The sequence below is a fragment of the Salvia hispanica genome, chromosome 2, assembly GCF_029641045.1.
Source record: "Salvia hispanica isolate PSC_SH4W2 chromosome 2, Shi_PSC_v1, whole genome shotgun sequence".
Lineage (NCBI taxonomy): Eukaryota > Viridiplantae > Streptophyta > Magnoliopsida > Lamiales > Lamiaceae > Salvia > Salvia hispanica.
Genome location: NC_142693.1, coordinates 30317095 through 30340557, shown reverse-complemented (window position 1 = coordinate 30340557; position 23463 = coordinate 30317095). Strand labels below are relative to the sequence as shown.

General features: G+C 37.1%; 2 protein-coding genes, 1 long non-coding RNA gene and 1 pseudogene across 4 annotated transcripts; 1 reads left to right on the top strand and 3 right to left on the bottom strand.

Moving 5' to 3' along the window:
* Positions 1–10: 10 nt before the first annotated feature.
* On the bottom strand, positions 11–2384 carry LOC125213218 (replication factor C subunit, putative (DUF620)). Its single transcript, XM_048113634.2, has 3 exons — positions 2115–2384; positions 1595–1942; positions 11–783 (listed from the first exon to the last, which is right to left on the bottom strand). Exons 1-3 carry the CDS (start codon positions 2382–2384, stop codon positions 166–168), a joined length of 1236 nt encoding a protein of 411 aa, XP_047969591.2. The 3' UTR covers positions 11–165.
* LOC148932121 (uncharacterized) lies at positions 1793–2650 on the top strand. The gene is made up of 2 exons (XR_016135045.1): positions 1793–1921; positions 2101–2650. It is a non-coding gene; the product is annotated as an uncharacterized LOC148932121 (long non-coding RNA).
* Positions 2651–8710: 6060 nt separating this feature from the next.
* Positions 8711–11991, bottom strand: LOC125204550 (uncharacterized). The gene is made up of 2 exons (XM_048103244.2): positions 11256–11991; positions 8711–9140 (listed from the first exon to the last, which is right to left on the bottom strand). Exons 1-2 carry the CDS (start codon positions 11669–11671, stop codon positions 8897–8899), a joined length of 660 nt encoding a protein of 219 aa, XP_047959201.2. The 5' UTR covers positions 11672–11991; the 3' UTR covers positions 8711–8896.
* A 667-nt stretch (positions 11992–12658) lies between these two features.
* On the bottom strand, positions 12659–18296 carry LOC125201039 (uncharacterized; annotated as a pseudogene). Its single transcript, XR_016135491.1, has 4 exons — positions 17755–18296; positions 15813–16536; positions 15510–15722; positions 12659–15241 (listed from the first exon to the last, which is right to left on the bottom strand). The product of XR_016135491.1 is annotated as an uncharacterized LOC125201039 (transcript).
* Positions 18297–23463: the final 5167 nt, after the last annotated feature.

Below are 23463 nucleotides of genomic sequence, written 5' to 3'. Positions count from 1 at the left end.
GACATGAAACTTATTGGGGCGAAAATGCAGCCTCCTTGAATTAATCCACTATTATGCAAAAAACAACATTACAAACGATGCATTGGTTGGCTTCACTAGCACTATCTCTCTATATACCATAATATACATATATACAAAATCTTTGAATCATCAAAAAATTAACACTTACATCTCCATATCCTCATCAATAGCCACAACTCTCCTACCACATTTACCACCACCAAGAATCCTCCCACCTATGTTCTTGCCACCACCACCACCAACCACGCCACATTCTTCGTCTTCTTCGTCTTCGTCTTCCTTCTTCAAATCAGCCGGAGGCAAGAAGCAGTCCATCGACAGCCCTTTAATGTTGAAATCCACCTCCTCCACGCTCCACACCTCCTCCATCCTCGTCCTCGTATGTCCTTCGTTGTTTTCTCCGAATCGGAAGAGGGAGACGCAAGTCCTCCCCGAATGCGCTATGTTCACGCCCTCCACGGTTCTGTAGTCCTGAATGAGCGACTCCATCGTCGTCTCCCAGAACACGTCGTCTCTGTTTCTGCCCGCGGCCTTTATCCGAAGCAAGTGGGAGTCTTCGAGCTGGATGAGTAGGCCACTTTTCTGGCTGAAACAGCCCCACACTGTGTGCCTCATGATCTCGACGTTGCTGCTGCTTCTCGCTCTCAGCGTCGGAGGCTCGGCCTCCAGCTTCAGCACGAAGCAATCTTCGCCGTTGATGGTCTTCTCGCCGATGCAGATTGAGTTGGAGAAGAGATTAGCTGTTGATCTTGGATCGAGCCCCTGTTTTCAAATCATTTCATTACAAGTTAGTTAAACTTAGGAGTACTATTTAAAAAATCGGACCGGACCAGCCAGTTCGGCTGATTCAGTGGCAAAGTGGTTCTTGTTCCAATTCGATTCACACACTAAAAAGAGTAAAATCGTACATAAATGAGCTAATATGAATCGGAAAAAAGCAGTCGCGTCGCGTCGACTATGAACCGCTGACCGATTGAACCGATTTAGGAATTTTTCAAATATTTTTAGTGTGGAAAGGTTATTTAAGATTACAATTTACATAACTATTTTTGGGTTGAATATTAGTGTTATAAGTGATGATGATTGTGTTTAATGATACAAGTTCATGTCATAATGAATTTGTCTAATGGAGCTTATGATTAGGTAAGCTCAGTGAGGTAGGTGGACCACATGACAAGCAAAAATTGGACAAAGAACTTAATGAGTTGTTAACAACATTACAATCTGTTGAAAAACTTCATTTTTTTAGTCAAAGAAAATTAATGGCTGGCTTCCTGAATTTATAAACTTCAAAAAATATCTAAAAGTAGATGGATAACTTTATGAAAAAACATCATGTCACTATGCTCATGTTATTGACCACACCACATCATTCCGAGTCATTGGGCTTCTTATGAAAATATCAATGTTACAAATCAAATATAAGAACATACCCCAAGTAATTAGGCTACGAGGAAAGAGAGCTCATTTAATATATAAGCTTCAATTTTATAGTCGAATTTAAATATTAGTGCACAAAAGGACTAAAATGTTGTTGATTTATTCTATTACTCAAAGTAAACGCCGGACTAACCTGCAGAGAGCGGCGAAGGGGGCGAGGCGGGCCTCGAGAGGCGTGGGAGTTTTGCCACGGGGTCTGCCTCCAAGCCACCTTACCATCGCTGCCGGCGCTGATTTTACAGCCACCAACCATCAACTCCAAGCTCCACAAATCGGGGCGCTTCTGCCACAGCACGAAGCCCCCCAATTCACCCGCTCCCGGCCTCGCATTATTCTTCACTTTGGCATCTCCCGCCACAAGCTCAGACGCCGCCATCTTCACCTTCCCCATCGCGTACATGCTGTCGATCGAGTTCAAGGCGTGCTCTCCCCCCGCGGCTGCTATGTATTGTTGCACGATGTACTTCGCCATCGAACTCTCCTACAATCACAATTTAATTAATTTATTTTTCTTCGTCCACAATCAATAGTCATATATATATATATATATATATATATATTTAATATATAGTCGACATAAATTTTTTTCCACTCCTATTTTTGAATTTATTAATTTTATATTAAAACTCATGTCATCAGCAACTATTGCTTACAATGGGGCAGCCTTTGAAGTTGTTGTGGACGGTGCGATCGCAGCGGATAGGCAGGGGGATGAGGGGGGCTCCGACGACTCCGAGGAGGAACTGAATCTCGGCGGCGCGGCCGCCAAATACGGAGGCGGGAGGCGGGCGCGGCGTGATCCATGACTTCATGTTCTGCCACGACCGGTTCTTGGTGGAAGCGAGCATTTCTTCGGGGATCGGAACCTCTAGCACCGTGTCGAGGCCATCTTCCCGGTCCAAGTTCGGACACAAAGTTCTCATTGTAGAGATAGAGAGAAAGAGAGGAATGGAGGAAGAAGATAGGAGTGGAAGAAAGGATTAAATTGTGAAGAAATTGAGAGTGTGGGGCTTTGTTTATGTTATCGTGGATGCACGCACAGTCTTCTCTCTCATGGTAGGGGGCACAATGTTTCGTCAATGGAATTTTTAATTATATTTTCGTATTGCTACTTTAGTTCGAATATTATTAGTATTTTTTTTCTCCATGGATTCAAATTGTTTGTGTTAAAGTAATTTGTTTTTTACAACGGCATTATTGTCTATGGGATTCTATCTGATTCACAAAATGTGGGCCATAATCTGCATCTTATTGATATTTGGAAAATATACCCTTCTATAATTTCATCATTTAATGAACTTTACTAAAGATCATATCAATTTGACTCCAAATATATGAAAGTATTTGACATTATTTGTGTTATTTCTTTTTTATTGGATTTAGTATCGCTTGAAATTTCGCTAATTCATTTACTTGTATTTTATTATAAATTAATATATAAAAATGTAACTCTCGTTCTGTTAATCTTTTTTCATTCATATTAATCGTATTTATTAAAATATGTGCTGGTTTTAAATACGACAATTAATGATGGACATATAGAACTGATGAGAAAATTTATTTTAAGAATTATTGTTAAATTCAGATATATTAATATTCTATGGTGTTGTAATAAGGTTAGAAGAGTGTATATTTCGTTGAATGGGCAAAAGTTTATTTTATAGAAGACAAACATTTTCCAATAAATATACAATAAAGAATTAAAGAATAGTACATGAATCTCCATAATTCAGAGAAAATATATAATAAATACATAAATTGGGAACTGATTGGAATACCATTATTTGAGACACAATCTCATGAAATCAAATGTCAGCTCACTTCCTTGTCTTTCAGATAGAGGAGGAGACAAATAGTGAACAATTAACAAGAGATAATCTACATTGTATGATAATTCATCATACACATATATTTATATTTTATTCAGCAAATATCAGAGCAAGATTATAAATTTATAATGGCTCACATAATTTAATACTATATCGATAGTGCAAATTAAAGCTGAGATAAAAAAAAGAAAAAAGAAAAAAAAAAGTACATTGCAACATAATTCAAAATTTTGGTACATGTATAATTGTAGATTTTTTCCAAGGTTATGGAGTTTAATTTTATTGCATATATATTTGATTTTCGAATAAGAAACGGTTAAACCTACATTTTTATAGTTTTAAAAGTACAATTTTTTTTAAAACTTGGGGGGTGGGGGGTCGGTGTTAGGACCCCTACCAGCTTATTCAATGACCAAAATGAATGCAATAATAGTGCAAGAAAGGACGAACAAAAAGAAATAAGTAATTAGTCACAATTTTAATTACCTCAAAAGAGAAAAAAGAATAATCTCATTGAAGAAATTAATAACTGTTTATAAGAAATGGAATTAACCTTTATATGAAAAAATGAATGCAAACTGTCCAACTAATGAAATTGGTTGTTATCCTTCTTAGACATAGCTCATAGTAATAGAAAATTTTAGCTATATATGAATTAATTAAATCCCACTCTTAAGATAAAGACTCTATAATGGAATTGGCTGCGAGAATAGTGGAGAAAACTTTTGTTTGGAATTTAGTCAAGTGTTAGTTTTGACAAATCCAACCATTTCCACTCATATCCAAAAATATTGTTGTAGATTGGCAAAAGTTAGTAAATTTGTAGTAACGATGATATAGGGATGTGATCAAATGAAAATTTTAAATATTGTATAAACTCAAAATTACGATTTGGACTATTGAAAAATGTCAACAGATCACAAAAAACATCAACAGGAAAATGTCAACAGAATTTCTACAGTAGTCAATGATTGATGTTGTGTTGATATTGTGTTGACATTAAAATTTTGAAATTTTACACTGTGTTAATATTGTATTGAAACTGTGTTGAAGTTGTGTTGAAGAGTTTTGAGTTTGTACAATATATAAATTTGCATTTTATCACTATCCTGATGATATAAGTGATAGATCGGTGTCGAAGTTAGAAAGATAAGACCACTATAACGTAGTACTCCGTGTTAATTAAGAATAAGTACATATTGTAACAAAAAATAGTGATGCAACCATGCTACTAGAATGACTGAAATTGATAGAGAAAATATAAAAACTCTGATTTCATGAATTTGAAATTAATAATATCAAACTGATTGCAAAACAATGCAAACCAATATATAAAAAGGATTTTTTGGAAATAAAACAAACTAAAAAAGAAATTAAAATGAAATTAAAAAAAAACAAAACTTTGAAATAGAATAAAATGATGATTTTGCCTCTTAAATGATGTCAAATATCCAAAACTCATCGCACGTCACAGCTACACGAGCTTGGCTTGTCACCTTATTAAGAAATCATCATGCAACTTTCAAATTATTTTGATACAGTTGAAGTTTTCGAAAGTATCAACGTTGACTTATAACTGCATCGTATAGTTTGAGTGGATGAATGATATTATTAACTTGATAGATTGTTGTATTAGACTTAGTTATTTTTTTATTATAGCTAACTATTTATATAACAAATTCCTATAACATTTATGACATGCGATTTAATACAAATATACTTAATTAACTCTTGATCATTTGATTCATCAATTCTTGCTTCCAGTTGATTGATTGATTCCAGCATTTAATATACCCATTATCTGGTTGAAGAATAGTATAAATTCGATAAACTTCACCTCAAACTCCCTAATTTGTGTTGTATTTTTGTCGGCCACGTTATTTATTAGCAAACCGTCACCCCTAATGTGTCTAACTTTAATTTATAGACAATAAATTAGAAACAAAATACGACAGAAATAGTTCGAGTAACCATCAACTCCAACCCCAAGCATGAATCATCACATGCACGACCGACTTTTAAATTGGTCGGTTTAAAACGGCAATCTATAGATTCGACTTCATTTAATTTTCTTAATATCCTAATTAATGTATTCGAGATCTCAATTGAAATCTATCATAAATATTAAATTAAAACATATGCAACTATAATCAATCAGATTCCATATCACACCTGAATCGGCCACGTGTCCCCCTTTGACATAGAAATACTCTAATCATGTCACGCACGTTCTTACTAGTTGACATTAATTTTATGTTCAGGTTCGTTGTAAGTTATTTTTGCAATTTAATTAATAATTTTCTTTAGTTGAAAAATTGGGCAGATCCTTTTGAATGAAATATCACTACATATTAAAATGTGCGATGACGTAAATAGAATTTTTAACCATCAAATAGAAAAATAAAAGACAAAGACAAGTTATTGGAAGGTGTGGGAGATGGAGGTTGCAATTTTTATTATTATATTTGAATAATTTGGATAACATGTTCATGAATTAAAGAGATGAGGCTAAAGTGTCTTGTACCTAAAAGTTGCATCTTTATGTATGTTTATGGAGCGACCAACATCAATAAATTGGTTGTCTTGTTACTTAAGAAGGGATAGAGAAAGACTAACTAATATTTATTGCAGCCAAATATAACTATGTGCAAATAACAAACACTGATTAAATTATAATAATAATATAACATATAAATACAACTTGCTTTACTTCTATTCAATTCCATAACTTTTACTAAAAGTTAGACATAAAATCAAAGATTTTAAACTTTAATTTTCAATTTTTTGCAGTTGTTCCATAATAGTCAAAATCAAAATTAATACTACTACGTACTGATGTTAATATCAAATATTATGTGAAAACAAAATCACGTTGTTTCGGAAAAAAGTGTCGTTTTAACTAACATCTCGATTAGAGTGACATCATTTTCTCCGAAAAAACAACGTTTTGTTGTGATTTTATATATTTGATTTAAAAAATTATACTAGTACAGTAGTACTTACTAGCAATTTATAGGATTGATGATAAATTATACTAATAGTGTAGTAGTTACCAGAGTACATATATAATATACATATACGTCAATAACAAATAATTATAATATTAATAATTTCAACATGCGGAAAATAATTCTAGGTTGGATTAAAAACAAGAAAATAATTTCCAACACATATTCATAATGAAGGGGGAGAGAAAGGGAACATGGTCACATAATTCACATCGGCTTAAGATCACTTAATCCGTTATTCAACTAAAAAACGAACCAATTATTATAAAATTAGTAGAATGAACTTATTGACAAAAATTGACATCATGTGATCGAGAAGGAATGTGTATTTTTTGGATATGTTGTATGAGGATGAAGCATTTTTATATGGGTATACATGTGATATGCTTTAAAATCAGATGCATGGATATTGATTTAGTTTATTTATTTTTGTAGTTATTTTAACGATTCATGATTTGAATTACTAATCAACATATCCTTAATCATTTTTCGATTATTCTGTTATGATATATGTGGAATCCAGTAACAAATTCTTTTATGTGATTGTCATATATTTAAATGAGTTTGGTAGGAATTGTTGTATTCTGTGGTAAATGAGTTTAGAAAATATGGTTTGAGGAATGCTACGCGGAGCAATCCGAAATATACCTTTCGTACAAAATGTTTCATCAATGTTTCAAATTAATATAAAAAGTTTTAAGTTATCATATGTCATACAAAAAGTTTAATTAATGCTTAAAATTAGTACATTCCGTTAAAAACCATTAACACCATTACTTTATCTTATTTTTCATCTTATTCACTTTAAAATTATCATCTAAAAATATGATTAGAATAGATAAGTATCTTCATGAGGAGTTTGCATAATGAGATTGGGGTGGAAGAAGGTCATTTCGGTGCTGCAAGTCATCCAAAAACTAGCTACTATAGTTGCAGCAACACATTCATTTTTATTTTAATATTTTTTAGAGAAAGAGATTGAATCTATGTGTGTTTGTATGTGAAAAAGGCTAAAACCAATTAAGAATAGGATAAAGGAAATAGAAAAAATTACATGGTCAGCTAGAAGGAGATGAATCATTCACCGAAATATATACTCTCTCCGTCCGCGATTAGGAGTCCCGGTCACTTTTAGGTAAAGTAATACTCCCTCCGTTCCATAGTAATAGGGGCGTTTTTACATTTTTGTCCGTTCCATAGTAATAGAGTCATTTCCCTTTTTAGTAAAAGTCAATACATTTTTCCACACCTACTTTACTTTCTCTTACTTTTTTCTATCTCCATCTCTCTACCTTTTTCATTTTCCACTTTATTCTCTATTTCCTTAACTCACCTAACACAAATTTTCTTAATCTCCATACCGAAAAGTTTTGCTTCCATTACTATGGAACGGAGGGAGTAAAAAATAGTTAAAGTGGAGAAATGGTAAAGCAAGAGAAAGAATAATGTTGACAAAAGTCTTCTCAACATTATTCTCTATTTTACTTTACCATTTCTCTATTTTAACTATTTTTTATCATTTTTATAAAATGGGTGTGCAAAAGTGACCGGGACTCCTAATCGCGGACGGAGGGAGTAGTATAATATATGGCTTATATACGTTATCAAAGATAAAATGGAATTGTTTGTGCATGCGTTCAGTTAGGGAGGATGAAAAATTCGTTGAAAATTATTTATATAGATTAGATGCAATTATTTGCATATTTGTTGTGTGATAAGATGCCTATATGGCAATGCACGAGGTATTATTTTAAGAAATAATATCAGTAAGAAATAATTTTGGAAAGAATAGCATAAAAAATAAGATAAAAATAACGGTGTCAGTGGTTTTTAACGGAATGTACTAATTTGAAATACTAGTCAAACTTTTTGTATGATATATGTTAACTTAAAACCGTTTGTACTAACTTGAAATAGTGGTTAAACATTTTGTATTTTGTATGTATAGTGTAATTATCCCAAATAGATTGATATTGACTCTTTGGAATTTGGTAACAAATTTTGAAGAAGACACCAAACGGTCTCTTGGGAATTTTTTAATACTTGCAAAATTACAATTTTACCCTTTATTATTAATAATAATAATAAAAGAAACTTTTTTTTTCCTATGTTCTTTCACTCCCAAAATTATGTTCTTGATCTGGCACTGATCTTAATCATGAGAAAAGGTGAATAAAATTCCCAACGAGAAGAGCTTGAAATCGAGAAAAACGAAGCCAACAAACAATCTCTTGGGAATTTTTTAAATACTTACATTGTGAAGTTACAATTTTCTCTCTTTTTAATAGTAGTAAAAAAATTCCTATGTTCGTTCACTTAGGATTACGAAATTCCTAAGAGAAAGAGCTCGAAATCAAGAAAAACGAAGCCAACAAACTTTTGTTGATAATAATTGTAGATGAGATTAAGAACTCAATATCAGAGGCATGCCACCTTAATATAATCATAAATTAAAAAGGGTTTGAGCAAATAATGTACACTTGCACAAAACCATCTCAGTCCTCTCTACCACACTATTTATACACAACCTAGCAGCGAATACACGAAAAATATCTCACAATCCACGGGTATTTCGCCTTTTCACCTCTCGTGTTAGAATCACGAGGGTACGTTGAAGTGGAATAGCCAGGAGATTACGAATGCAAACACCATACAAGCCAACAAAAAGTTTAAAAAACGATGACCTTGCCAGAAATTTCGAGACTCCAAAATGGGTGCACGAGTCGGGGCAGTTGCAGCAGCTGCTTCAGCATCATTTGCTTCATTCCATTGTTCCATGATCAAGTCTGCCTCATTTACACCGACGACGTTTTGTGCTATAGAGCCACATATCTCACAGATTCTGCAAGTATAGAATGAGCCATAAAAATGAGCAATAGTGATAGTTTCTTATAAATGGAAATAGAGAAAGTTCATAACGATTGGACAATGAGTAACTTACTCATATGTACGATCATATTATGTTACAGTCAAAATCCAAAAGGCCTTATAATCTAGATCATTGTGAACAGTAGATAAATCTCTCATCTCTGTATTCTACTAACTGAAAAACTTGTTCCTAACTTGGATGTTTTGTATTCAAATAACATATCTTCATAACAGGCTACCGGAGTAGCTTAGTATAGGATAACTGCATAGTCTTTAACTGTTTACAGGCATATTACTACAATGGGTGAGGTTACGACTAAATAAATTTAGTAACTAAAGGTTCATGACAATACGAGCAACAACAAACGGTACCTTAACAGAAAAGTTGCAGTGACAAAAAAAAAACACAGGAAGTTAGCCTACATTGCACCGTGCAACCATTGAAGAGACAACATGCCCTAATTCATCGATCTCCTAACTTGTAATGAGCAAATAACCATATACATAGACTAAACCTTTTTCCCAAAGATATGGGACCAACAAAATCTGGTTTCACATTAATCATTGAACTGATGATAGCTATTAACTGAATGTAGTCAAATAAGGAGAAATTACAAAGACAATCAGGGTATGGCTGACATCGCTTTAGAAAAAAGTGTCCGAATAATTAAAAAAAAAATGTTGTCCAGATACTTTTTGAGTTAGACTTTTTGATTCATCATCACTACTCTTCGTTTGAAGTTTGTATTGCCAACTTGCACATGTTTAGCAAAGTGGTGTGTGAGACTGGTTGGATAAAACACATGCTAAATGTTTGTGTCACTGTTAGAAGATTCCTCCATTCTTTCCCAAACAAACCTTGAGTTCCCAACACCTTGTACTATATTCCTCATATTTCTAGCTATGTGTTACAGGAATCTAAAGTCATGTCAGTACACCAAAAGATCCGCGTATGATGTTTTAGGAGTACCCGAAAGGAACATTCAACAAGTGCGATGAAGGGTAAAAATTAAAATGAAGTGCTTATTTTGATACTTTCAAGTAATTTTACCATTATTCTAAGAGTAACTAGAACAAGTCGGTCACTCCCGTACAAAATAGGTAAGATGCACTAACATAGGCATCTAAATTGCAGAATATTCGGTACATTCTTTCACATGATAAGATCTGGACACTCCATATTGTCTATGTAGGAAAAAGAGACAAGCACTAACTACATAAGCCTATTTCAACACGTTTAGCAATCAACAGATATTTCACGTTAAGTGGACCAGAATGGTGGAACAAACTATCTACTTGCATCTATGCTGACATAATGGCAATTGTGGATCTATAGGTGGAAATATCTCACAATACTAAAGATTTATACGACTTTGGATTATCTCTCAAGATGTAACGCAGACAGAATAAAACAAGGTTAGCAACTGAACCCATTAGCTTAATTTGAGATACAACACAAAATTATGTCCTAAGTTATTGGCTGTATGAGCTGCAATCTTTAAGTAGAAACTAAGAACAAGAAAGCACCTAATATGTATGAATTCCACTAAAAAATTGACTGCAATAAGAATTGTGGAGACATGAGAAGAGTGTCAAATAATTATAACCCCACAAATACTAAAATCAAAGTCAAATGCTCACAAAGTAATGTAAATATAACCAGCTGCCATAAAAAAGCAGAATTCCTAGTGGAGGGGTTTCATCTTTTCTCCTTTTCTCTATTATAGATTCTTTAAATAGCTACAGTTTGAGGCTTTTCCTTTCCTAATATCTTCCTTTTCCCCACAGTTGCCATGGCCACACCAAAATACTCTTTATCTTTTCCTTTAAAGTTACAGTTGTTTCAAACTAAACTTTTTCTATTATACACCTCAACATTGCACTATACTCAAAGAATCAATGATCAAAACCCCACCTCACAAATGCACACAGAGACATAAATCATAACATAACAATCCACAGAATCCCACATTTATTCCTAAATTATGATATACTCCAACCACAAGCATATAATGATGAATTTGAAGCAAAAAAGTAAACTTTATACAAAAATAACTCATTAAATTGTTTGAATTTGAGCTAAACTTACTTGTTTCCCTTAATCTTGAACCATGCTTCTGCACATTGTTTGTGGGAGGCAGCCAAATCATCCTTACAAGAACAACCTAGCTCAATAGGGATCCCAGATTCTTGATTGGTTGCATCCATGCTGAGATGGCAAATCCTGCAATCCTTGATGATTCTTGTCAGATGCAGCTTAGATTCCTCTGCACCAGATTCCAGATCCACCATCTCCACTGAGTACTCTGAAACATTTGAATCCCTCCTCTCATCCTTCTCATTCACATTAACAATAATCTCATTTCCATTAGAGGAAGGCGGCGCATCACCTCCTCTCTCGGCGGATACTACTGCCGGACAACCACCACCGCCGCCGCCGCCGCAGACATGAGTGGTGTTAGCTGGTTCTAAATTAACATCCCCGGATTGCTGTAAAGATGACATTTTTACAGTAGCCCAGATCAAGATTCTTCATGAACAGCAAAAACAAGACTCAACATCAAGAATGAATCATCACACAATTGTCCTCTCTCTCTCTCTCTATTTCTAGGTTTATACTTTTCTGGCACTAGACTGTCATTTGATTGTGACGGTGGAGCAGCCAACAAAGAAATGAGCTTTATACATTGAATAATTCTGTATAAATAGAAGAAAAAAGCATTGCAACAAGTGAAACAGGAGCGTCGGTGTGAGGAATAACCATTCGCTTCCTCTGCCCCCTCTTTTTGCTGGGATATATTGCCAAACCTTTATCCAAATTTTTGACATAATTGTTCACGAAAAGTATCTATTATAGCTGCGGTAGACATGTGAGTTTAATGACATTTTCATGTGTACACGTAATTCAACATGTGATTTGTATAAAAAAGAATATGTCTTCGTAAAATATACTTATGAAAAACGAATTTAGTAAATTAATTTCTTTTCATTTTTACCTTTTCTCTCCTGTTTATCCACCCTTTAATAATATTTTAATTATTTTTTCTCTAAAACTAGTGATAATATACGAAAAAATTATTTACCGTCAACAGTAAGAGAAAAATTAGAATATACTTTATTGCCTTTTTTTTTCCAATTTGTCATCTAATATAGGTAGTCTTTGTTGTTTTTTACTCGCTTTGTTACTGCTCTTTTGAATGGTCACAACCATTCCAAATTTGCTTCTCCAAGTAAGCTATGCGAATGGATTTATTCAAAAACCACGGTTCGTAAAATTCATAAAGTTCATGAGAAAATACAATTTGTAAAGTTCATAGTTTTTTATACCACTTTTATAATTTATGAGAAATACTAGATTTTTGAGAATGTTAATGATCGTAGCCTTTTAAGGGACCAAAATCCCTTATCATAGTAACAAATCAACTTTATTTAATTTTATCATAGTAAAATGTTTTCCAGCCATAATTTCAAAAGATGCGGAGTAATTTCTAGCTGACATGGCAGTGACATATAAAGAGTAAAGCAAAATATATCTACATGTCATCAGCAAAAGTTAAGTACTAATAATACAGTGCATAACATTATTCTCACTTTTGGCATTAATAGGAAAATAAATTTGCAAGGCCTTCCCCAGTCAGATTTAAGCTTCATCCCAAAAACCTATGTTGGATTTTCTGCAGCTCTGCTAGAGCTTCTTTCATATTAATCCTTTTATGAGAAGAATCTGCACAACACTTTAAGGCCAACTCCAATATGGATGAAGTAAATTCCACAATTTTGTAGCCATGTTCTTCGTGGTTCATCAGTAAGTTGGCATCTATAACTCGATGGGTGAATTGTGGAACCGACCTTTCAATCCAACTCTTCAAGCTTAGATCTCCATAAAACATGTCGTCACTTGGCTTTTTTTTCGTAAACACTTCCATCAGCATCACCCCGTAGCTATAGACGTCGCACCTTGTGGAGACTTGTCCTTCTAAACCATACTCTACAATCACAAAAAAATGTACTACTATGAAACAATTTTCATTTATTATAAAGCATATACTATATAAATGTAGAATAAAAATTCACCGGGAGCAATGTAACCCAATGTTCCCAGGGTGTTGGTTAAAACCGTGCTATCTCCATCGTATAGCAGCTTTGCTATCCCAAAATCGCTTACACGGGCAACCATATCTTTGTCTAACAAGACATTACTTGGCTTCAAGTCACTGTGGACAATTGGCGTTGAATAGCCACTGTGAAGATACTCCAAAGCCGATGCAACATCGATCATTATATTCATTCTTTCCATGAAATTCAAGAAATGGTTTTGAGAATATAACCATTTCTCAAGATTTCCATTGGGCATATACTCAAGTACTAATGCCTTGAAGTCTTCATTGGAACAACAACTTATGACACTATTCAGACACCTGTGTCGAATGCTACGAAGAATCTCACATTCGACATCAAATATCTTTGAAATACCTTCCAACCGAAGATTAAACACCTTGACAGCAACAACCTTCCCATTGTTAAGAACTCCTTTGTACACAGAGCAAGAACTCCCAGTGCCAAGCAGATTGCTCTCACTGAATTGTTGAGTTGCTCGCAGAAGTTCATAATAAGAGATTCTTTCTGGCACAATGGATACCATCTCATCAACTTCTATAGTTGTCTTATCTTTCCTTCTGTTTTTGAGAAAGATAAGAGCTAGAGAAACAATTGAAATGAAAGCCACAACCCCAAAAGCAATAAATGAATCTCGTTCCACCTTTTTCCTCTTTGATAAGTGACTAGAAACCGCGGGGCAAATTGGAAAATTGAACCTCGAACTTCCACACAATGCCTTATTGCCCTTAAAAGAATCCATAGTGAAGTTTCTGAAAGAACCGCCACTTGGAATCTCTCCACTCAGATTATTGAAAGAGACATTGAAGTAGTTGAGGTGTTGAAGAGCTTCCAAAGATTTTGGAATTGAACCAGAGAGGTTGTTATGGGACAAGTCAAGTCTCACCAAATTTATCATGTTTCCCATGGAAACTGGAATAGAACCTTCGAGTCTGTTATTTGCCAAAGACAGATTAACCAAATTCTGTAGATTTCCAATAGTGCTGGGAATAGACCCCGACAACTGATTCATCGATAGATCTATATCGATTGCTGCTCGTAAGTTACTTATCTTTTGAGGTAAAACCCCACTCAATGAATTGAAGGACAAGTTAAGAATCAACAAATCTTTTAGACCCCATAAGCTTGTAGGTATGCTTGCATGCAACATGTTGGACTGCATATACATATATCTTAAAGAAGAGATCTTTCCCAAACATGTAGGAATTGAACCTGATAATTGGTTTTGGCCAATACTTAATAAATTAAGGTAGTATAAATCACATACAACCTCTGGAATGGAGCCTTGCAACTTGTTAGCATCAAGATATAATATTTGAAGATTATGTATATGTTTGATGGATAGGGGAATATTACGAGATAACTCATTGCCCTCTAATGCCAAGAGCGTCAAGTTTCTTAAGTTGCCTATTTGATCAGGAATGCTGCCATTTAATTTGCAGCGGGCGGCTCTGAATATTCCAAGTGAGGAAGACAAATTCCCAATGGACGCTGGAATGGTGCCGTATAGAGGATTATCTGAAATATACAAATGAGTTAAAGACCTGCAATTCGACAGTGATGTAAGGAAGGCCAAGTTTGAAGAAGATGGTGCATATGTAAGATTGTTGTCGAACATTCTAAGGTCTTCGAGAAATCTTAGGTTGCCGAGATCAACAGGTATATAACCACTCAATTTGTTTGCACTAAGTGCGAGAATTCTGAGTTGGGAACAATTAGATATAGAATTTGGTATTGGACCAGAGATTGAATTAACTGCAAGATTAAGCACTTCAAGAATGGGAGAGGTATGGCATAGACTGGTTGGAAGAACTCCAGATATATCATTCTTAACAAGATCAAGGATTTGAAGAGTTGAAATGTTAAAGAGCTCATGTGGAATAGGTCCACTAAAGCTGTTCAACCCTAACACTAATCTCTCCAGTTGGTGTAGTTGACCAAATTCAGCTGGAATAATCCCTGCCAAAGATTAGACAAATTGTTAGATTAGATGTTAAATGCAACAAACATATTACTAAAAGTCGAAGACACCGATTTAATGTAAAATTGGTAAAGCATTGGAAGGAGAAAAAGTAGTTTGAGTATTACTTCATTTGTTAAAAAAAGTAATAGTAGATGAAGTGAAAAATAGTGATGAGCCATTTACCCAAAATGGAAAGATATTGACTTTAGTGGATTGATACGATTATATGGGTATCATGAATATCATAAGGCCTTCTCTTCTTACCAGTCATGTAGTTTTCGCCGATGTCAAACTTTGTTAGCATTGTAAGATTCCCAATATCCCTTGAAAGATTCCCAGTGAAATTATTGCGCCGTAGTGTTAATTCTTGCAAAGAAGACATGTTGACGAGAATATTCAATGATCCCCCAATCTGATTTCTTTCACAACCAAAACCAACCAGATTCTGAAGATTGCCAATCTCAGGAGGTAGTGTACCTGTCAAATAGTAATTATGACTATTCAAACAAACATACATACTTGCATCAAATTTATGTGAATTTATTGCTATAAGAACAAGAACAATACCACTCAAATTGTTACCACCGAGGTTTGATATCCGCAGAGATGTTAAGTAGCCGATTTCTGCAGGTATCTGCCCACTAAAAGAGTTCTAGGTTAGGGACAACAACTGCAGCTGTGAACATACGGATAGATTTTTCGGAATCGCGCCACTCAGCTGATTCACGGATAGATAAATCCCACCAAGAAATGGAAGATTACTGCACATGTCTGCTGGAAGACTTCCGTTCAATTCATTTCCTGTCAACGCTATATTCACGAGCTTCGACATGTTGAATATCTCAGATGGTATAGCGCCGGAGAGATATTGAATTCGATCGCCAGAGTTTGCAAATTCTGGAGTTTCCCTAACTCCTTTGGGATCTCTCCACTCAGAGTATTGAAAGATATGCCAAGAAATTGTAGGTTTGTTAGGTTTGAGAGAGATTTGGGGATGGAACCTGTGAAGCTGTTGTTGCGGAAGTCCAATCTCTCTAACTTTGGTAGTTGACCAAAGAGAGGAGAAATGACTCCGGTGAAGTTGTTACGACGGAGGGATATGATCTTTAACCGGTGAAGGAAAGAGAGCTCGTGCGGCAAAGCTCCGGTGAAGTGGTTGCTGGTGAGGTTGAGGGTGACGAGAAAGGTTAGGCGCCCGAGCTGTGGTGGGATGGTGCCGGAGAGATTCATATAAGAGAGATTCAGGGTGGATACTCTATTGTGGCGCGAGCTGCAAGAGACTCCGATCCAGCTGCATACGGAGCTCGAATCAGTCCAATTTGTTGCAAGTAGACCAGCAGGGTCAGAGATGATGTGTTGTTTTAGTGAAAGAAGTGCAGTTTGATCAGTGGCAAGGCTCATTTTGGCTGAACAAGGTGCTTGAAAGATTATGGTAAGGAATGCATATGCAAGAATGTAGTAATACACCATCTTCTCCATGGCTACAAATTGGAAGGTATCGTTGATTGATAGAGAGATATTTTTCTACCATACTAATATGAGCCATGCAACATGCACTATTTATTTCACTTGCACATGTACATATGCAACAGAGTTAATAAGTTGACTTTAATTAAAGACTCATTGTTAGGACTAAGTAATGAGATGTTAAATACGTTTAGTGTCCCTCTCAGCTGCAGCATTACAGCTAATATGAAGAATTGTCACATGCAGTAAAGAATTCTTACTTTTTTTATATTATAGACGAAGGATAATGACAAACTGAAATGTTTTACTAACTATAAGTATATGTTGCATTCCATCTAGCTTTGGCATCTATTAAACAAGAATGCCATGCCAAAGTTATTTAAGATGTGGACGAGGTGGAGGAGAAGAATTATGACGAGTGATATTGCGTTGAGAGGAGAATGCCAAGCTGGAGAGCTGACCGTGACAGTAGGAGGCCTAATCTTAAGGCCATTGATATGTTGAGTAAATACTGTCTTCAATTTTTTGGTTAGTTCCAATATGAAATAATTATAACCCCAGAAATACTAAAGTCAAATCACAAAGTAATGTAAATATAACCAGCTGCCACAAAAAAAAGCAGAATTTCTCAGTTGAGGGGTTTCATATTTACTCTTTTTATCTATTGTACATTCTTTTAATAGCTACAGTTTGAGGCTTTTCCTTTCCTAACCTCTTCTTTTTCCCCACAATTGCCATGTCCACACCAAAATACTCTTTATCTTCTCCGTCAAAGTTATAGGGAGTAGTTGTTTCAAACTAAGCTATTTCCATTATCCACCTCACTAGCTAGACTCAAAGAATCAATGATCAAAAGCCCAACTCATAAATGCACACAGAGACATATATCATAACATAACAATCCACAGAATCCCACATTCATTCCTAAATAACTCATTAAATAATGATGGATTTGAAGCAAAATAATGATGGATTTGAAGCAAAAAAGTAAACTTTATACAAAAATAACTCATTAAATTGTTTGAATTACAGCTAAACTTACTTGTTTCCCTTAATCTTGAACCATGCTTCTGCACATTGTTTGTGGGAGGCAGCCAAATCATCCTTACAAGAACAACCTAGCTCAATAGGGATCCCAGATTCCTGATTGGTTGCATCCATGCTGAGATGGCAAATCCTGCAATCCTTGATGATTCTTGTCAGATGCAGCTTAGATTCCTCTGCACCAGATTCCAGATCCACCATCTCCACTGAGTACTCTGAAACATTTGAATCCCTCCTCTCATCCTTCTCATTCACATTAACAATAATCTCATTTCCATTAGAGGAAGGCGGCGCATCACCTCCTCTCTCGCGGATACTACCGCCGGACAACCACCACCGCCGCCGCCGCCCCCGCAGACATGAGTGGTGTGAGCTGATTCTAAATCAACATCCCCGGATTGCTGTAAAGATGACATTTTTACAGTAGCCCAGATCAAGATTCTTCATGAACAGTAAAAACACATCCAGAATTAATCATCACCCAATTGTTCCCTCTCTCTCTATTTCTAGGTTTATACTTTTCTGGCTCTAGACTGTCATTTGATTGTGACGGTGGAGCAGCCAACGAGCTTTAGAGCATCCACAATGGTGCTTAGGCCAGCCATTCTCTCACCTGCCACGTCAGCAACACTAAAAAAATCCACCTGTCACATCAGATTTAGGCCAGCCATAGGCCAGCCGCAATAAAAATAATTCAAAATATATTACATTTACGGAATTAAAATTACGATTAAATTACGGAATTAAATTTACGACACATATACGGGAAAAATAATCCATTCCATTAAAAAAAAAATACAAAGATTTTTTAAAAAAAAGTACATGATTTTTTTTTTAAAAAAAGGGCTTCAACACACGAGCCCCGCCACTCTCTAGTCCTCATCGCCGTCGCCGCCGCCGCCGCCACCCGTGGTATCTGAGCCCACGTCGGAACCCCCTAGCCGTGCCCTCGCGATCTCCAAATCAACACGCATGCTCTCGGGCATCTCGTGAAGAAACATCTTCTCCGTGGGGTCAGTGGCGTTCTTCCACTCTTGGAAGACCTTGTACATCTGAGCCCGCGTTTGGTTACGCGAATGGAGAGTGTACTCGAGTGGGGCGGGTGGGAGGGCGGAGGACTGGACCTCGCGGGGTGATAGGGGGGATCCGCCCCTCGCAGCCCGCTGCGCCCGCTTCTGTCCAACCGGGCGGGGGCGACCAGTAAATGAAGGAGGGGATGGAAACTCCTCAGCATCCGGGGGGAGGTCGTGGGATCCGCCGCTGCTGCCGCTGTAGTCGCCGCTATAGTTCAGTCGCTGCTTCTTCGGCCACCCAGCGTCGCACCCCGCCCGGAACTTCTCGGAGTCCTTCAACAACAAGAAGCACTCCCAGAAGGTGAACTCCTTATACTTCCCCTCCAAGTGGAACTGACTCGCGGCTATCCTCCGGTCGTCGTCCTCATTCTGCCCACTTCTGAGCCGACGGAGGGCGTTGGCGTACAAATTCGCAAAACGGCCCACCGCGGCCCTGGTGCGCTCCCACCCCTTCTGGACCTCCTCGTTGCTGAAGTCCTTCCCGTGCGGGCAGTGCCTCCTATAGGCATCTCTGATCTTCGACCACATGTTGACGACCCGCTGGTTGTTCGCAACCAGCGGATCGTCGCACACCTCCAACCACCCCTTGGCCACCCCGGCGTACTCATCCTCCGTCCACTTCCTCCGGCCAGGGGCAGCGGGCTGCGATGACTCGCCGACCGCCTTGCCCTTCCCCTTCCCCTTCCCCCTCGTCTTCTTCTTCGGCGCGGCCCGCGTCGCTGGAACGGGAGTATCATCTTCCCCAAGATCGATCCCCATATCGTGCAATGACAGAAGGTCATCGCCAGAGAACTGCGTCTCTACTGGGGTCGACGTGTGAGACGAAGCCGTCAAAAAATCAAGCGAGGGCCGATATACCGTGTCCTCTCCCGATGACCCCTGCACCCCCCCTGCATCCCGGGATGCATACCGTGCTGCATCCCCCCCTGCATCTCGCCCTGCCACATCATCCCCATCATCTACTGCAGCATCATCTGCTGCTGCATCTGGGGCATACCCCCCCACCCGGGCGCTGACTGCCCGCCGCCCGGCATCCCCCACGGCATACCCCCCGGCGCACCAGCCATCATCCCCATCATCTGATTCCAAGGGATGTTAAACCCCGGGCCCATCTGCCCCCACCCAGATCCCACAGGTACCGTGGGAGTCTGAGATCCACTCGTCGCTGGACTGGACTCGTTGTTGTGATCCATCGCTCGATGATGCTCTTGTACAGAAAGTTAGAGAGAGAGAGAAAACTCGTTAAAACAAGTGGTGCAAATGAAAATGAAACAAAAATCGCGTTTATATAGGTTTTAAAAAAAAAAAAAAATCAAAAATCGGCGCTGGCCGATCGGGCCGCTACAATGGCGGCTAGCCGATCGGCCAGCGTATCGGCCAACGACGAGCGATCGGCCAGCCCACGCCGATCCGCTAGCCGATTTCGCTCTGGCCGATTGCAATGGTTCGGCTAGCGCGACGAATCGGCTAGCCGGTCGCTAGCCGACCATTGCGGATGCTCTTATACAATGAATACTTCTGTATAAATTGAAGAAAAAAGCAGTGCAACAAGTGAAACAGGAGCGTCGGTGGTAAAAAGGATCGCGGACGATTGTGTCCATAATATCAAAAAGCAGTATGGGCAGGTTTCTTGTAGAATGCGAACTGGCGGCGGACATTTTGATTCGATGGGCAGAAGCTGTAAATGCCGGGCGTTGCTCTGCTTTTGCCACCGGAAAGCTACTCAATCTCCAACCAATCGAAATTTTCCCTTTTCCTAAATTTTTCGATAACGTGGACTCTAAAAACATAAGTACTCCATTATCCCATTAAAAATAAAACGTTTTCCTTTTGTAGCTGTCCCATTAAAAATGAAACGTTTCCTAAAATAGAAACAACTCTATCTCTATTTTTTCATCTCTCTTACTTTACTCTCTCTTCATTAACTCACAAAACAACACTACATAAAATCTCGTGCCGATTTCCAAATGTTTCATTTTAAGTGGGACGGAGGGAGTATATAAATTATTGACTAAATTCAAAATTGGACATATCACATAGAGACGTCAATTGGGCTAAGCCGTTTGAGTTCGGGCCAATCCACTCAGATTATCGGACTATTTAGGTACGGGTTATCTAGGTTGTGAATTTTTCGGATTATAATTTTTTTTGAGTTTATCCAAATTTTTGACATAATTGTTCACGAAAAGTATCTTATTATAGCTGCGGCAGACATGTGAGTTTTAATGACATTTTCATGTGTATAAAAAAGAATTTGTTTTTACGGTTTTGCTCTTACTCCGGATATTTATTAAATTAATTTCATTTAAATTTTATACAAATCACATGTTGAATTTAAAAAGAGAGAATGTCGAATAAAAAAAAGCTAACTTACCTCGACTCCTTGAGATAAAAATTTATATTCAACTCTAGTGGATAGGACAAGGAGATAGCCTAGTTCAAACCATATTACTCTCGAGTTCTAACTAATACTCCATATATTTCATAGCAGTGAAGTTATTTTTTTTTATTTTCGTACGTTCTAGTAAGTTATTTCCCTTTTTAATAAAAGTAAACACATTTCTTCTCATTTACTTTACCCACTCTTATTTTATTATCTCTTCATCTCTCTACCTTTGATAGAGACTTGGACTCTGATACAAGTCTATCATCGTGCAACCATCCGTAGCTCTATACCGGCCCTTGCAGCGGCAGCCCGAAGTCTTCACAAGCCCAACCCATCAAGGAAGCAAAACCTAGAGCCAAATCAGCCGCACAGGAGGGAAGATAGAATGATTAGCATATCAATCTAAGATATTCCATGTCTTCTATTATTTCATCAATTATTCATGTAATCTTATTTTGAGTATTTTCTCCTATATATATAGGAGAATTTAGTATCAAAGACATTGAGAAATATGAATTAACTTCTATTCTCATTCTTGGTTCTGAAACCTAGCACTTCAACTAGGTTTATCTTCTTTTGTTCTCGTTACAAACGGTGTGCTCAATTCCGATAGAACGAGGTTCTATCAAATTGGTGCTTTCATTCGGTTCTCTTCCCCCGTTCATAGTCAACATGACAACCAACCCACTTGCGGAGGATTTGCACGACGTTGTACACGAGTCCATCATGCAAGACCTCGGCATCATGTTGCGGAAATTGCGCGAGGCCATAAATCGCCAGGAATTATTGCTTGGTGTTAAGGTGCCTCGTTTTTCAGGAATCAACCCCACTGGATGGATCTATGGTATTCAGAGGTATTTTGATTACTCTTTAATTGAAGAATCAGATCGCATATACCTGGTGTCTTTATTAATAGATTCTCCGGCGCTCGAATGGTCTGGTTACTTTCAAAAGAACAACCCGGATGCATCTTGGCAAGAGTTTGTGGTAGCCTTTCGTCACCATTTTTGTCCAGAATTCACTACAGAGATGTTACAAGTAGATGAGGTTAAGCAACCGGAGGCAGCTACGTATACTGCATTGTGCTGTTAGGTTTGGTATACTGAAAAGCATGTTTCGTGCAGTTTCACGCGAATAGAATCTTGCTTGTATACGTAAAACTCTACAATCCACTTTTAACCCGATTCAGTATTATTCGAGCAGTTCCGCACGAATATAATCACTATTATTATTACATTGTGTTTGCTTATGCATTTATAAGATGTTTTATAAACATTTAAATGTATAAGAAGCAAACAAAGTCTAAGTCTTTTGCTTAGTAGACCGGTTGTGGGAGGCGTCCACTTTAAGGTAACACGGTCAGATCTATGCAATGTTTTGCAAAAGAAAAAGAAAAATTTCACAACCTAGATAGGCTTTGGCTACCTGATCGTGAAAGGTTGCAATGTCAGTCCGCATATTTCTAAGCCTTACTGAAATAAGATGACATTGGTGTGGTATCGCACTGAACGGATCTAACAGCAAGACGTGTCTTTATGCTATCTACTGAAATACTAGGTCTTGATAAAATACTATTTCTTAATCTACATATGTTAGCATTGAGCATACGGTATTGATTATGCACTACTTTGACTTATCAAATGGTGCGGGTTTTTCGCAACTCAATAATCCTGATATATTGGGTAGTGGTGATTAATATCTAGCGGTGCTAGGATTGCTATTATGTTGAAACGTGCGCGAGGTGAGTCTCGTTTGATAATGTCCTCAAGAGGAGCTTGAACAAGATTTTATTATTCGGAAAACTGGCCAGTTGGAGTTTTATTACTCTATGAATAATAAATAAATGTTTCTTGCTAAATCCACTCTTGGAATTAATAAGATATTAATTAATTAAGTCCATAGCAGACATTAATTAATTAATGGACATTTATATCTTAAACGCGGAAAATAAATAATAAACAAAGTGGAAACCCGGATTACTTGTAATTTTGGATTTGGATGAGGAGAGTTCAATATTACTTCTGTAGTGGCTGCTCGTAATATTCCAATATAAGCTTGTATTAAATTGTGGGTTCAAATTAATTAGTAAAAAGCTAATTGGGGGAGCCCATATCCAAAACCTTCCATATATCCCTGTCTGGGCCCAAAAGGAACTTAATATAAATAGGAGAATAAAAGAGAGACAGACATATAATTTAATTTTATTTGAAATTTTCGATCTCCTCTCTCTACAGAAGGAGTCGAAATT